A 16,198-nucleotide genomic window follows, 5' to 3' on the forward strand; every position below is an offset into this window, starting at 1 on the left:
GGGTGGATTGTACCGGGCCGAACCGGGCCAAACCGGGCCGAACCGGTCCGGGCCCCCGGCCGTCCCTGGCCGCCCCCCCCCGTCCCCCGGTGCCGGTTCCGCCGCGGCCGCCCCGTCCGGGTCCTGCCCCCGGCGCCGCCCCCGGCGGGCCCGGCCCCCGGCCCGCCCAGCCCGGCCCGGCCCAGCCCGGCCCGGCCCGGCCCGAGCATGGCGGGCCCCGCGGCGCCGCCCTGGTACCACCGCGAGCTGAGCCGGGCCGGCGCCGAGGAGCTGCTGGCCCGGGCGGGCCGCGACGGCGCCTTCCTGGTCCGGGACAGCGAGAGCGTGGCCGGAGCCTACGCGCTCTGCGTGCTGTGAGTGCGGCGGGACCGGAGCGGACCGGACCGGGACCGGACCGGGAGCGGGGGAGCGGGACCGGGGAGCGGGACCGGGATCGGGGATCGGGAGCGGGAGCGGGAGCGGGATCGGGATCGGGATCGGGACCGGGATCGGGAGCGGGACCGGGATCGGGGACAGCGGCGACCGCGCGGGGCGGCGGGACCGGAGGGGACAACGGCGGGACGGGAGGGGGGGGGGAACGGAAGGGGGAGGACCCGGGGGGGGGGGGGGGGACAACGGCGGGACCCGGCGACGGGGAGGAGCAACGGGGGGGGGAGGGGGCGGGGACCCGAGGGGACAACGGGGGGACCCGAGGGGACAACGGGACCCGGCGGCGGGACCGGGGGGGACAACGGGGGACAACGGGACAACGGGACCCGGCGGCGGGGGGGGCAGCAACGAGAACGAGGGACAAGGACGGGGGGGACAACGGGACCCGGCGGCGGGACCGGAGGGGACAGCGGGAACGGGAGGGGGGGGGACCGGGAGTGCGGGGGGAGCAACGGGGGGGGGTAACGGGGGAGGGGGCAGCGCGGGGCGGGACAACGGAGCGGGGGGGGGGGGACCGGGACCCGGCACCGGGGGACAAGTGACACCGGGGGGAGGGGACGGGCACGGGGCGGGGGGTCACCGTGTATCGGGGGGGGGGTCACCGTGTACCGGGGGGGGGTCACCGTGTACCGGGGGGGGGGTCACCGTGTACCGGGACAGGGGGGGTCTCGGTGACCGGGAGGGGGACACGGAGGGGGCTCTGAGTCCCCCCGGGGGGACACGGGGGGGGACGTTGGGGACAGTCGTGTCCCTACGGCCACCCCGGCTCGGGGGGGGGTCCCGTGCGCCGCCCCCCGCGCGTGGCCGGGCTGGGGACCCCGTTGGGGATGTCCCGTTCCTGCACGCCCCTTGCACACCCCTTGCACACCCCTTGCACGCCCCTTGCACGCTCCTTGCACGCCCCTTGCACGCTCCTTGCACACCCCTTGCACACCCCTTGCACGCCCCTTGCACGCTCCTTGCACACTCCTTGCACACCCCTTGCACACTCCTTGCACGCCCCTTGCACGCTCCTTGCACACTCCTTGCACGCCCCTTGCACACCCCTTGCACGCTCCCACACGCTCCCATGCATTCCTAGTGCTCCTTGCACACTCCTTGCACACTCCCGGTGCTCCTTGCACGCTCCCACACGTTCCTAGTGCTCCTTGCACGCTCCTGGTGCTCCTTGCACACTCCCGGTGCTCCTTGCACGCTCCCACACATTCCCACACCTTCCTGGTGCTCCTTGCACACTCCTTGCACGCTCCCAGCACTCCTGCACACTCCTGGTGCTCCTTGCACGCTCCCACACATTCCTAGTGCTCCTTGCACGCTCCTTGCACACTCCCGGTGCTCCTTGCATGCTCCTTGCACGCTCCCATGCGTTCCTAGTGCTCCTTGCACGCTCTCACACCCTCCTGGTGCTCCTTGCACACTCCCAGTGCTCGTTGCATGGCCCTGCACACTCCTTTCATGCTCCTTGCACACTCCTTGCACGCTCCCAGCACTCCTGCACACTCCCGGTGCTCCTTGCACACTCCCGCACGTTTCTAGTGCTCCTTGCACACTTCTTGCATGCTCCCAACACTCCTTGCACACTCCTGCACGCTTCTGCTGCTCCTTGCACGCTCCTTGCACACTCCCAGCGCTCTTTGCACGCTCCCAGCCCTCCTTGAACGCTTCTGCACGCTCCTTGCACGCTCCCGCTGCTCACTGCACACTCTTGGCGCTCGTTGCACACTCCTGCACACTCCTGGTGCTCCTTGCACGCTCCTTGCACACTCCTTGCCCGTTCCTGGCACTGCCACATGCTCCTGGTGTTCCTTGCACGCTCCCAGTGCTCCTTGCACACTGCCACATGCTCTTTGCACACACCTTGAATGCTCCCAGCACACCTGCATGCTCCCAGTGCTCCTTGCACGCTCCTTACACACTCCCAGCACTCTTTGCACACTCCTGCACACTTGCATGCTCCTGGTGCTCCTTGCACGCTCCCAGCGCTCATTGCACGCTCCCAAATGCTCCCAGTGCTCCTTCCATGCTCCTTGCACACTCCTTGCCCATTCCTGGCACTGCCACATGCTCCTGGTGCTCCTTGCACACTCCTGCACGCTCCCAGCGCTCCTTGCACACTCCTGCACGCTGCTGGTACTCCTGCACGCTCCTTGCACACTCCTGCACGCTCCCAGTGCTCCTTGCACACTCCTACAGGCTCCTGGTACTTCTGCACACTCGTTGCACACTCCTTGCACGCTCCTGCGCGCTCCTCACATGCTTGCAGCACTCTCGCAGGCTCCTCGCATGTTCCTGCACGCTCCTGGCGCTCCTTGCACGCTCCTCGCATGACCCCAGTGCTCATTGCACGCTCCCACATGCTCCTTGCACACTCCTGGCACTCCTTGCACGCTCCCACACGCTCCTGGCGCTCCTTGCACACTCCTGCATGCTCCTTACGCATTCCCGCACACTCCCGGCACTCCTTGCACGCTCCCACACGCTCCTGGCTCTCCTTGCACACTCCTGCATGCTCCTTGCACATTCCTGCACGCCCCCAGCGCTCCTTGCACGCTCCTGGCACTCCCACACGTTCCTGGTGCTCCTCGCACATTCCCGCCCGCTCCTGGCGCTCCTCGCACGCTCCCGGCGCTCCCACACGTTCCCACACGTTCCCACACGTTCCCACACGTTCCCGCACGCTCCCGGCACGCGCGCAGCCCTTGATGTGGTCGCGGGCCCGGCTCGGCACCCCGGCACACGGAGCCCACGGGCACCGCGGCCACCGGCTCCTCCAGGTTCCTCCGGCTCCTGTGGGTTCCTCCGGGTTCCTCCAGGTTCCTCCGGGTTCCTCTGGGTTCCTCTGGCTCCTCCGGGTTCCTCCGGGTTCCTCCGGCTCCTCCGGGTTCCTCTGGGTCCTCCGGGTTCCTCGGGCTCCTCCGGGTTCCTCCGGCTCCTCTGGGTTCCTCCGGGTTCCGCCAGGTTCCTCCGGGTTCCTCTGGGTTCCTCCGGGTTCCTCCGGGTTCCTCCAGGTTCCTCCAGCTCCTCTGGGTTCCTCTGGGTTCCTCCAGGTTCCTCCGGGTTCCTCTGGGTTCCTCCGGGTTCCTCCGGATTCCTCCAGGTTCCTCCAGCTCCTCTGGGTTCCTCTGGGTTCCTCCAGGTTCCTCCGGCTCCTCCGGGTTCCTCCAGGTTCCTCCGGCTCCTCTGGGTTCCTCCGGGTTCCGCCAGGTTCCTCCGGGTTCCTCTGGGTTCCTCCGGGTTCCTCTGGGTTCCTCCAGGTTCCTCCGGCTCCTCCGGGTTCCTCCGGGTTCCTCCGGGTTCCTCCGGCTCCTCCGGGTTCCTCCAGGTTCCTCCGGGTTCCTCTGGGTTCCTCCAGGTTCCTCCGGCTCCTCCGGGTTCCTCCGGCTCCTCCGGGTTCCTCCAGGTTCCTCCGGGTTCCTCCGGCTCCTCCGGGTTCCTCTGGGTTCCACCAGGTTCCGCCAGGTTCCCCCGGGTTTCTCCGGGTTCCTCTGGCTCCTCCGGGTTCCTCCGGGTTCCTCCAGGTTCCTCCGGGTTCCTCCGGGCTCCTCCGGGTTCCTCCAGCTCCTCCGGGTTCCTCTGGGTTCCTCCGGCTCCTCCGGGTTCCTCCGGCTCCTCTGGGTTCCTCTGGGTTCCTCCGGCTCCTCCGGGTTCCTCCGGCTCCTCCGGGTTCCTCTGGGTTCCTCCGGCTCCTCCGGGTTCCTCCGGCTCCTCTGGGTTCCTCCGGTTCCTCCGGGTTCCTCCGGGTTCCTCTGGGTTCCTCCAGCTCCTCCGGGTTCCTCCGGGTTCCTCCGGGTTCCTCTGGCTCCTCCGGGCTCCTCCGGGTTCCTCCGGTTCCTCTGGGTTCCTCTGGCTCCTCCGGGTTCCTCCGGGTTCCTCCGGTTCCTCTGGTTCCTCTGGGTTCCTCTGGCTCCTCCGGGTTCCTCCGGGTTCCTCCGGCTCCTCCGGGTTCCTCCGGCTCCTCTGGGTTCCTCTGGCTCCTCCGGGTTCCTCCAGGTTCCTCCGGGTTCCTCGGGCTCCTCCGGTTCCTCCGGGTTCCTCCGGTTCCTCCGGGTTCCTCCAGCTCCTCCGGGTTCCTCCGGTTCCTCGGGCTCCTCCGGGTTCCTCCAGGTTCCTCCGGGTTCCTCCGGCTCCTCTGGGTTCCTCTGGCTCCTCCGGGTTCCTCCAGGTTCCTCCGGGTTCCTCCGGCTCCTCCGGCTCCTCCGGTGCCACCGGCCGCGGTGGCCATGGGTCGGATGCGGCGCTCGCTGCGTGTCCGGCTCCCACCACAGGCGCTCGCGGGTGACGGGTCCCCGTCCGCGCTGGGCGCCTGTCCCCTGGGCTGGGCGTCCGCCTGTCACGGTGTCCGTCACCCGTGGGGGCGGCTGTTGCGTGGGTTGGACGTCCATCGTCATGGGGGTGTCCATGTCGCGGTGGGCAGCGCCTGTTGGCGGGTGTCTGTTGTCCATGGTGGTGGCCAACTTGTGGTGGACGTCCATCTCATGTGCATCTGTCTCTCCTGGTGTCCATCCATCTCATGGTGTCCGTCCATCTTATGGTGTCCATCCATCTCCTGGTGTCTGTCTCTTGTGGTGGGTGACCTTCTCATGGTGTCCATCCATCTCCTAGTGTCCATCTGTCTCTCGTGTCCATCCATCTCGTGTCCATTCATCTCGTGGTGTCCGTCCATCTCCTGGTGTCCGTCTGTCTCTCGTGGTTGGTGACCTTCTCATGGGCGTCCATCTTGTTGTGGGCATCTGTCTCACGGTGTCCATCCGTCTCCTGTGGTGTCTGTCCATCTCATGGTGGGCATCTGTCCCTCCAGATGGGTGACCTTCTTGCTGTGGGCGTCCATGTGGCTGTGGGTGTCCATCCATCTCGTGGTGTCCGTCCCTCCATCCATGTTTTGGTGTCCATCCATCTCGTGGTGTCCATCCATGTCGTGGTGCCCATCTGCCTCTCATGATGGGTGACCTTCATGGTGGGCATCCATCTTGCTGACAGTGTCCATCCGTCTCGTGGTGTCTGTCCGTCTTGTGGTGGGCGTCCATATGGTCATTGGTGTCCATCCATCTCATGGTGTCCGTCCATCTCATGGTGTCCATCCCTCTGTCCCTCGTGGTCTCCATTCATCTCGTGGTGGGCGTCCATATGGCTGTGGGTGTCCGTCCATCTTGTGGTGTCCATCCATCTTGTGGTGTCTGTCCACCCTGTGGTGTCCATCCCTCCGTCCATCTCATGGTGTCCGTCCATCTCGTGGTGGGCGTCCATCTCGTGGTGTCCATCCCTCCATCCATGTTGTGGTGTCCATCTATCTCGTGGTGTCCGTCCCTCCGTCCCTCATGCTCTACATTCATCTCGTGGTGGGCGTCCGTATGGCTGTGGGTGTCCGTCCATCTTGTGGTGTCCATCCATCTTGTGGTGTCTGTCCACCCTGTGGTGTCCGTCCCTCCCTCCATCTCGTGGTGTCCGTCCATCTCGTGGTCTCCATACCTCCATCCATCTTGTGATGTCCGTCCATCTTGTGGTCTCCAACCATCTCGTGGTGGGCGTCTGTATGGGTGTCCGTCCATCTCATGGTGTCCGTCCATCTCGTGGTGGGCGTCCGTATGGCTGTGGGTGTCCGTCCATCTCGTGGTGTCCATCCCTCCCTCCATCTCGTGGTGTCCGTCCATCTCGTGGTGTCCATACCTCCATCCATCTTGTGATGTCCGTCCATCTTGTGGTCTCCAACCATCTCGTGGTGGGCGTCCGTATGGGTGTCCGTCCATCTCATGGTGTCCATCCATCTCGTGGTGGGCGTCCGTATGGCTGTGGGTGTCTGTCCATCTCGTGGTGTCCGTCCCTCCATCCATCTCATGGTGTCCATCCATCTCATGGTGTCCGTCCATCTCGTGGTGTCCGTCCATCCCTCCGTCCCTCGTGGTGTCCGTGGCCTCCCCGGGGTGCAGGGGTCCCCGTCCCCATCCCGAGCGCGTCCCCCTTGGCGCGGGGTGCCGGGAAGGCCCCGTGTCCCCCCCCCTGTCATTCCCGTCCCCCTCGGTGACCCCGGGAAGGCCCCGTGTCCCCCCCCCCCGTCATTCCCGTCCCCCTCGGTGACCCCGGGAAGGCCCCGTGTCCCCCCGTCGTTCCCGTCCCCCTCGGTGACCCCGGGCGGCCCCGGTGCCCGCGGCGTTCCCGGCTCCGGCTCCGTTCCCGGCTCCGGCTCCGGACAAGGGGCTCTTTGTGCTCCGGGATTAGTCACCAAAGGAGCAGCCGCCGGGAGGGGGTGGGATCGGGACGGGAATGGGGGAAGGGGGATTCCCTGCACGGAAACCCCGACCGGGAACCCATGGGGACCCCCGAGGGCTTCCCAGAGGGACCCCCCGATTGGGGTTCTCCATAGGGACCCCCCAATTGTGGTTCCGTGATGGGTTCCCCATAGGGACCCCCCTGTTGGGATGCTCCATAGGGACCCCCCAGTTGGGGTCCCCACAGGGCCCCTCAATTGGGGTTCTGCATAGGGACCCCCCAGTTGGGGTTCCCCATAGAGACCCCCCAGTTGTGGTTCCGTGATGGGTTCCCCATAGGGACCCCCGTGTTGGGATGCTCCATAGGGACCCCCCAATTGGGGTTCCCCATAGGGACCCCCCCGTTGGGGTTCCCTATAGAGACCCCCCAATTGTGGTTCCATGATGGGTTCCCCATAGGGAGCCCCACATTGGGGTTCCCCAGGGACCCCCCCGTTGGGGTTCTGCATAGGGACCCCCGAATTGGGGTTCCCCATAGGGACCCCTCCATGCTGGGGTTCCCCATAGGGAGCCCCACATTGGGGTTCCCCAGGGACCCCCCCGTTGGCGTTCTGCATAGGGACCCCCGAATTGGGGTTCCCCATAGGGACCCCTCCATGCTGGGGTTCCCCATAGGGAGCCCCACATTGGGGTTCCCCCAGGGACCCCCCAATTGGGGTTCCCCATAGAGACCCCCCTGTTGCGGTTCCATGATGGGTTCCCAGAGGGACCCCCGGCCGCTGAGTTCCCCACAGAGACCCCCGAATTGGGGTTCCCCATAGGGACCCCCAACGGGGTTCCCTATATGGAGCCCCCCCAATGCGGTTCCCTATATGTCCCCCCCCAACTGGGGTTCCCCATAGGGCTCCCCCCGTTAAATCCCCCTCTCCGTGTTTGGGGCTTTCCCATAGGGACCCCCCAGTGCCTCTCGGTTGGGGGGTCCCTCATTGCAGACCCCCCCCAACTGCGGTTCGGGGTTCCCCATGGGGACCCCCAGTGACCCCCCCAAGCTGCGGTTTCCCTATGGACCCCCATGTCCCTCCCCTTCCCTATGGAAGGGACCCCCCTCGCATCGGGGGCCCCTATGGAAGCCCCTTGCAGTGCCCTATAGCCCCCCACGACCCCCTGCTTGGGGGGTCCCTGTGGGGTTTCCCATAGGGTCTCCCCATGCCGGGGTTCCCCCAGAGCCCCACATTGGGAGGTCCCACAGGGAACCCCAATGGGGGGGTCCCTATGGAGAATCCCAAAGGGGGATCCCACAGGGAACCCCAATGGGGGGGTCCCTATGGAGAATCCCAAAGGGGGATCCCACAGGGAACCCCAATGAGGGGGTCCCTATGGAGAATCCCAAAGGGGGATCCCATAGGGAACCCCAATGAGGGGGTCCCTATGGAGAATCCCAAAGGGGGATCCCATAGGGAACCCCAATGAGGGGGTCCCTATGGAGAATCCCAAAGGGGGGTCCCATAGGGAACCCCAACGAGGGGGTCCCTATGGAGAATCCCAAAGGGGGATCCCACAGGGAACCCCAAGGAGGGGGTCCCTATGGAGAATCCCAAAGGGGGATCCCACAGGGAACCCCAAGGAGGGGGTCCCTATGGAGAATCCCAAAGGGGGGTCCCATAGGGAACCCCAAGGAGAGGGTCCCTATGGAGAATCCCAAAGGGGGGTCCCACAGGGAACCCCAATGAGGGGGTCCCTATGGAGAATCCCAAAGGGGGATCCCATAGGGAACGCCAAGGAGAGGGTCCCTAGGGAGAATCCCAAAGGGGGATCCCATAGGGAACGCCAAGGAGAGGGTCCCTAGGGAGAATCCCAAAGGGGGATCCCACAGGGAACCCCAAGGAGGGGGTCCCTATGGAGAATCCCAAAGGGGGGTCCCACAGGGAACCCCAAGGAGAGGGTCCCAATGGAGAATCCCAAAGGGGGGTCCCACAGGGCGCCCCCGGGGACCGCGGTGGCTTCGCGGTGGCCCCGGGGCTCCCGCGCGGCGCTGGCACCGGCGCCGCCGTCGCTCATCGCCGCCGCTCACCCCTGCGCCCGGAGCGCGTCCCCGCTTCCCGTGAGCTTCCATGGGAAAACAAAGCGCTTCCTGGCCTGGCGCCGGCTCCGGCCGCGGCTCCGGCTGCGGCTCCGGTGGCGCTCACGGCGCTCACGGCGCGGCCGCTCTCTCCGCGCAGGTTCCAGAAGCACGTGCACACCTACCGCATCCTGCCGGATGAGGACGAGTGCCTGGCCGTGCAGGTAGGGACCCCGGGAGGAGCGGGAATGCGGGGGGCTGCACCGGGATGAGCGGGAATGCGGGGGGCTGCGCCGGGATGAGCACGGAGCACGGGGGTCCCTGCGCTGGGATGAGCGCAGAGCGTGTGGATCTCTGCACCGGGATGCGCACAGGGATGTGTACGGGATGCGCGCAGCTCCGCGCGGGGTGCACGCACCTCCATACCGGAATGCGCACCAGGATGCATACACCTACGTACCGGGATGCACACCGGGATGCACACACCTCCATACCGGGATGCACACACCTCCATACCGGAATGCGCATTGGGATGCATACACCTCCATACCGGGATGCACACGGGAATGCACGCACCTCCGTACCGGGATGCGCATCGGGATGCACACACCTCCATACCGGAATGCGCACCGGGATGCACACATCTACGTACCGGGATGCACACCGGGGTGCACGCACCTCCGTACCGGGATGCACATGGGAATGCACACACCTCCGTACCGGAATGTGCACCGGGATGCACACACCTCCATACCGGGATGCGCATCGGGATGCACACACCTCCATACCAGGATGCGCATGGGAATGCACACACCTCCGTACCAGGATACACACCGGAATGCACCCACCTCCATACCGGGATACCCACCGGAATGCACACACCTCCGTACCGGGATACACACCGGAATGCACACACCTCCGTACCGGGATGCACATGGGGATGCACACACCTCCATACCGGAATGTGCACCGGGATGCACACACCTCCATACCGGAATGCACACAGGAATGCACACACCTCCATACCGGGATGTGCACCGGGATGCACACACCTCCATACCGGAATGCACACGGGAATGCACACATCTCCATACCGGGATGCACATGGGGATGCACACACCTCCATACCGGAATGTGCACCGGGATGCACACACCTCCGTACCAGGATGCGCATGGGAATGCACACACCTCCATACCGGGATGCACACCGGGATGCACACACCTCCGTACTGGGACGCGCACCCCTCCGCACGGGCTGCGCACGGAGCTGGTGCCCACGGCACCGCACCGGGCACCAGCACACGGATCCGGGAGCAGCGCCGGGCACCGCACACGGATCAACCGCGGTGCTGTCCCCGTGGAGCGGCACCGGCGCCCGCTCCGGCCCATAACGCGCAGTCGGCGCCGGCACCGAGGGCCGTTTGCGGCACCAGGAGGCTCCCGCTCGCGGCCGCATCCGGAGCCGCCGGTGCCGCTGTCGCGCTCGGGTGTTTGTGGAGCAGCGGGAGCCGCTCCGCGCGGCGCCGGCGGACGGAGCCGACGCTGACGCGGCCCCCGCAGACCTCGCAGGGCGTCCCGGCGCGGCGCTTCCGCACGCTGGGCGAGCTCGTGGCGCTCTACCTGCAGCCCAACCAGGGCCTCGTCTGCACCCTGCTCTTCCCGGTGGAGCGGGACAAGGAGAAGGAGGGCGCCGAGGAGCGGGATTGCTCGGGTACGAGGAGCGGGAGCGCTCGGGGACGCGGGTCCCCTCTCCACGCGGTGTCCTCGGTGCATCCCCGGCTCCGCGTTTGCAGATGGGGAGGACGAGAAGCCGCCGCTGCCGCCGCGCGCGGGGTCCGCCGCGCTCAGCCCCACGGCGATGGGACCGGAGGGAGCAGCCGAGAGGTGAGCGGCCCCCATGGAATCGTGGAATGATGGAATGCTGAAGGTTGGAAGGGACCTCTAGGGATCATCCAGTCCAACCCCTGCACACGCAGGGTCACCTAGAGCACGTGGCACAGGGCTGCGTCCAAGTGGGTTTGAAGATCTCCAGAGAAGGAGACTCCACAACCTCTCTGGGCAGCCTGTTCCAGGGCTCTGGCACCCTCACTGGGAAGAAATTTTTCCTTAAGTTCCTGTGGAACTTTTGGTGTTTCAGTTTCCGGCCGTTTCCTCTAGTTCTGTCAGTGGCCACCAGTGAAAAGAGGCCGCCCCATCCTCCTCACTGCCTCCCTTGAGGTACTTCTAGACACTGCTCAGGTCCCCTCTCAGCCTTCTCTTCTCCAGCTGAACAGGCCCAGCTCCCTCAGCCTCTCCTCATAGGGCAGATGTTCCAGGCCCCTGATCATCCTTGTGGCCCTGCGCTGGACTCTCTCCAGCAGCTCCACATCCCTCTTGTCCTGTGGAGCCCAGAACTGGACACAATACTCCAGATGTGGACACAATCCTCCAGATGTGGACACAATACTCCAGATGTGGCCTCCCCAGGGGCAGGACCCACGTGTGCCCGTTCCGCGGGGCTGATCCCCTCCCTCCCCGCAGCCCCAACGGCCTCGGCGCCGTCGCCCACGAGTACCTCAAGAGCAGCTACGCGCTGGACCTGGAGGCCGTTCGCGCCGGCGCCGGGAGCCTCCCCCATCTCCACCGGACCCTCGTGGCCTCCTGCAAGCGGCTGCACAGGTAGCGGCGGCGCCCGGGGCGCGCGCGGCGGCACCGCGATGGTGACGATGCCAGCGCCGCCCGCTCTGTCCCCCGCAGCGAGGTGGACAAGGTCCTGGCCGGGCTGGAGCTCCTGGCCAAGGTGTTCGAGCAGCCGGGGTCGCCCGCGGCGGCCAAGGCGCTGGCGCAGGTGAGGGGGGCGCGCGGGCGGCGGGACGCGGCGCGTCCGGCGCGTCCGGCGCTAACGGCACCGCCGACGCAGCCGGCGCCCGGAGCGGAGCAGGAGCTGGAGAGCCTGGTGCTCAAGCTGGCCGTGCTCAGGGATTTCCTCGCCGGCATCGAGAAGAAGGTGAGGGGCGGCCGGGATTCCCGACGCGGGATTCCCAACACGGGATTCCCAACGCGGGATTCCCAACGCGGGATTCCCAACGCGGGATTCCCAACGCGGCGCCGGAGGGAGGCGGATGGGGCCGGATGGAATCTGCGCTGCCGTGGGGCTGGAATTCCGGGATGAGGGGCAGCGGGAGGGAGCCGAGGGGCCGCGGTGCTCCCGGCGCTCCTGGTGCTCCCAGTGCACCCGGTGCTCCCAGTGCTCCCAGTGCTCCCAACACTCCCGGTGCTCCCAGTGCTTGCAGCGCTCCCAGCGCTCCCGGTGCTCCTGGTGCTCCCGGTGCTCGCGGTGCTCCCAGCACTCCCAGTGCTCCTGGTGCTCCCGGTGCTCCTGGCGCTCCCGGTGCTCCCAGCGCTCCTGGCACTCCCAGTGCACCCGGTGCTCCCGGTGCTCCCAATGCTCCCAGTGCTTGCAGCGCTCCCTGTGCTCCCGGTGCTCTCGGCACTTGTGGTGCTCCTGGCACTTGCGGTGCTCCCGGTGCTCCCAACACTCTGGGTGCTACCGGCGCTCCCGGTGCCCCCGGCGCTCCCGGCATTCCCGCTCACCCTCACGCTGCCGCCCCGCTCCCGGCGTTCCCGGTGCCCCCGGCGCTCCTGGTGCTCCCGGTCCTCCCGATGCTCCCGGCGCTCCCAGCACTCGCGACGCTCCCGGTGCTCCCGGCGCTCCCGCTCATCCTCACGCTGCCGCTGCGCTCCTGGTGCCCTCGGTGCCCCTGGTGCTCCCGGCGTTCCCGGTGCTCCCGGCGCTCCGGACGCTCCCGGCACTCCTGGTGTTCCCAGTGGCCCTGTTGCTCCCAGTGCTCCGGACACTCCCGGTGCTCCCGGCACCCCCAACGTTCCCGCTCATCCTCATGCTGCCGCCCCGCTCCTGATGCTCCCGGTGCTCCCGGCACTCCTGGTGTTCCCGGTACCCCCGGTGCTCCTGGTGCTCCGGACGTTCCCGGTGCTCCCCGCACTCCCGGTGCTCCCAGTGCCCCCGGCGCTCCCTGTGCTCCCGGTGTTCCCGGCGCTCCCGGTGTTCCCTGTGCTCCCGGCGCTCCCGGTGCCCCCAGCATTCCCGGCGCTCCCGGTGTTCCCTGTGCTCCCGGCGCTCCTGGTGCCCCTGGCGCTCCCGGTGCTCCTGGTGCTCCCGGCGTTCCTGGTGCCCCCGGCGTTCCCGGTGCTCCCGGTGCTCCCTGCACTCCCGGTGTTCCCAGTGTTCCCTGTGCTCCCGGCGCTCCTGGTGCCCCCGGCATTCCCTGCACTCCCGGCGTTCCCAGTGTTCCCTGTGCTCCCGGTGCTCCTGGTGCCCCTGGCGTTCCCGGCGCCCCCGGTGCTCCTGGTGCTCCCGGTGCTTCCTGCACTCCCGGCGTTCCTGGTGCTCCCGGCGCCCCCGGTGCTCCTGGCGCTCCTGGCGTTCCTGGTGCCCCCGGCGCTCCCGGTGCCCCCGGCATTCCCGGCGTTCCTGGTGCTCCTGGTGCCCCCAGCGCTCCCGGTGCTCCCGGCGCCCCCGGCATTCCCGGCGTTCCCGCTCACCCTCCCGCCGCTCCCGCCAGGCCCTGAAGGCCCTGCAGGACCTGAGCTCCCCGGCGCCGGCCGCCCCGGCGCAGCCCGCGGCGCGCAAGGCCCGGAGCATCCCGGTGCAGACCTTCGAGGTGAGCTCCCTCGGGAACGCCGGCGCCATTCCCGGCTCCGTCCGGTGATTCCGACCATTCCCTCGGGAACGCCGGCGACATTCCCGGCTCCGTGCGGTGATCCCGGCGCTCCGTCCGGCAGGTGAAGCTGGACGTGACGCTGGGCGACCTCACCAAGATCGGCAAGTCGCAGAAGCACTCGCTGAGCGTGGACGTGGAGCGCGGGCGCCTCGTGGTGCTGCGGAGGCAGCGCGACGCGCAGGAGGACTGGAGCACCTTCCCGCACGAGCGCAGTGAGCGGGGGGAATCCCGGGAATTGGGGGGAATCCCGGGAATTGGGGGGAATCCCGGGAGCGGGGGCTCCCCGCGGAGGACTGGAGCACCTTCCCGCACGAGCGCAGTGAGCGGGGGGAATCCCGGGAATTGGGGGGAATCCTGGGAATTGGGGGGAATCCTGGGATCGGGGGGAATCCCGGGAGCGGGGGCTCCCTGCGGAGGACTGGAGCACCTTCCCGCACGAGCGCAGTGAGTGGGGGGAATCCCGGGAATTGGGGGGAATCCTGGGAGCGGGGGGAATCCCGGGAGCGGGGGGGATCTCGGGATTGGGGGGAAATCCCAGGATCGGGGGAAATCCCGGGATCGGGGGGAATCCCGGGAGCAGGGGGAATCCCGGGATCGGGGGGAATCCCGGGATCGGGGGGAAATCCCGCAGTTTGGGGTCTCCCCAGCGCACGGGGATCAGGCTGTGCCGGAGCTCAGCGCGGCTCTGCTTTTCCTCGTTCCGCTTTTCCTCATTCCACTTTTCCCCGCTCCGCTTTTCCCGCTCCGCTTCTCCCTGCTCCGCTCTTCCCCACTCTGCTTTTCCCGCTCCAATTTTCCCCGCTCTGATTTTCCCTCCTCCACTCTTCCCCACTCCACTTTTCCCTGCTCCACTTTTCCCCTGCTCCACTTTTCCCCCTCCGTTTTCCCCACTCCACTTTTCCTCGCTCCACTTTTTCCTGCTCCGTTTTTCCCCGTTCTGTTTTTCCCCGCTCCATTTTTCCCCGCTCCGCTTTTCCCGCTCCCTCTTCCCAGTCCGGCAGCTGATCAAGTCCCAGCGGGTGCCGAACAAACTGGGCATCGTGTTCGAGAAGGAGAAGGACAAGACGCAGCGCAAGGACTTCGTGTTCGCCAGCGCGCGGGTGAGCGGCCGCGGCGACGCGTCCCGGGCCCGTGGGATGCGGCGGATCCGTGTCCCGGTCCCGTGGGATGCGGCGGATCCACGTCCCGGTGCTGCGGGATGCGGTGATTCCACATATCCCGGTGCTGCCGGTTGCGATGGTTCCGCACATCCCGGTGTTCCCGGTCGCGGTGGTTCCCCACATCCCGGTGTTGCCAGTTGCGGCGGTTCTGCACATCCCGGTGTTCCCGGTTGCTCCGTGGTGGCTCCGCACATCCCGGTGCTCCCGGTCGCGGTGCTCCCGCACATCCCGGTGTTCCCGGTCGCTCCACACATCCTGGTGTTCCCGGTCGCTCCACACATCCCGGTGCTCCCGGTCGCTCTGCACATCCCGGTGTTCCCGGTCGCGGTGCTCCGCATATCCCGGTGTTCCCGGTTGCGCCGTGGTGGTTGCACACATCCCGGTGTTCCCGGTCACTCTACACATCCCAGTGCTCCCGGTCGCTCCACACATCCCGGTGTTCCCGGTCGCACCGTGGCGGTTCCACACATCCTGGTGTTCCCGGTCACGGTGGTTCCACACATCCCGGTGTTGCCGGTCGCTCCGCACATCCCAGTGTTCCCGGTCGCGGTCGCTCCACACATCCCGGTGTTCCCGGTCGCTCCACACATCCCGGTGCTCCTGGTCGCGGTGGTTCCACACATCCCGGTGCTCCCGGTCGCGGTGGTTCCACACATCCCGGTGTTCCCGTTCGCGGTTGCTCCGCACATCCCGGTGTTCCCGGTCGCTCCGCACATCCCGGTGCTCCCGGTCGCGGTGCTCCCGCACATCCCGGTGCTCCCGGTCGCTCTGCACATCCCGGTGTTCCCGGTCGCTCCGCACATCCCGGTGCTCCCGGTCGCGGTCGCTCCGCACATCCCGGTGCTCCCGGTGTTCCCGGTGTTCCCGGTCGCTCCGCACATCCCGGTGCTCCCGGTCCCGCAGAAGCGCGAGGCGTTCTGCCAGCTGCTGCAGCTCATGAAGAACCGGCACTCGCGGCAGGACGAGCCCGACATGATCTCCGTGTTCATCGGCACCTGGAACATGGGTGAGCGGGAGCCGGCGCCGCGCGGGTCCCCCCGGTGCCACTCGGGTCCCCCAGTGCCATGTGGGTCCCCCCGGCACCATTCGGGTCCCCCGGCACCGCGCGGGTCCCCCCTGGTGCCATGTGGGTCCCCCCGGCACCATTCGGGTCCCCCGGCACCATTCGGGTCCCCCGGGTGCCATGCGGGTCCCCCCAGTGCCATGCGGGTCCCCCGGCACCATTCGGGTCCCCCGGTGCCACGTGGGTCCCCTGGTGCAATTCGGGTCCCCCCGGCACCATTTGGGTCCCCCCAGTGCCACGTGGGTCCCCCTGGCACCATTCGGGTCCTCCGGGTGCCATGCGGGTCCCCCGGTGCCATGTGGGTCCCCCGGCACCATTCGGGTCCCCTGGTGCCGCGTGGGTCCCCCCGGGTGCCATGCGGGTCCCCCCGGTGCCATGCGGGTCCCCCGGCACCATTCGGGTCCCCCTGGTGCCACGTGGGTCCCCCTGGTGCCATGCGGGTCCCCCTGGTGCAATTCGGGTCCCCCAGCACCATTCGGGTCCCCCTGGTGCCACGTGGGTCCCCCTGGTGCCATGCGGGTCCCCCTGGTGCAATTCGGGTCCCCCCGGCACCATTCGGGTCC

General features: G+C 67.7%; 1 protein-coding gene across 1 annotated transcript in view; it reads left to right on the top strand.

Annotated features, from left to right (window-relative positions):
* Nucleotides 1–207: 207 nt before the first annotated feature.
* Nucleotides 208–16,198, top strand: part of INPPL1 (inositol polyphosphate phosphatase like 1) — a 29,809-nt gene continuing 13,818 nt past the window's right edge. The window contains exons 1-11 of the mRNA XM_088534062.1: nt 208–353; nt 8,852–8,915; nt 10,252–10,402; nt 10,485–10,575; nt 11,212–11,349; nt 11,428–11,518; nt 11,591–11,677; nt 13,254–13,352; nt 13,474–13,624; nt 14,406–14,512; nt 15,476–15,578. Of these exons, the coding sequence (XP_088390188.1) occupies nt 208–353; nt 8,852–8,915; nt 10,252–10,402; nt 10,485–10,575; nt 11,212–11,349; nt 11,428–11,518; nt 11,591–11,677; nt 13,254–13,352; nt 13,474–13,624; nt 14,406–14,512; nt 15,476–15,578 (1,228 nt within the window). The remainder of the gene's footprint in view (nt 354–8,851; nt 8,916–10,251; nt 10,403–10,484; nt 10,576–11,211; nt 11,350–11,427; nt 11,519–11,590; nt 11,678–13,253; nt 13,353–13,473; nt 13,625–14,405; nt 14,513–15,475; nt 15,579–16,198) is intronic.

Source organism: Tinamus guttatus, unplaced genomic scaffold (genome assembly GCF_059628265.1).
Source record: "Tinamus guttatus ecotype Peru unplaced genomic scaffold, ASM5962826v1 Tinamus_guttatus_pri_ptg000533l, whole genome shotgun sequence".
Lineage (NCBI taxonomy): Eukaryota > Metazoa > Chordata > Aves > Tinamiformes > Tinamidae > Tinamus > Tinamus guttatus.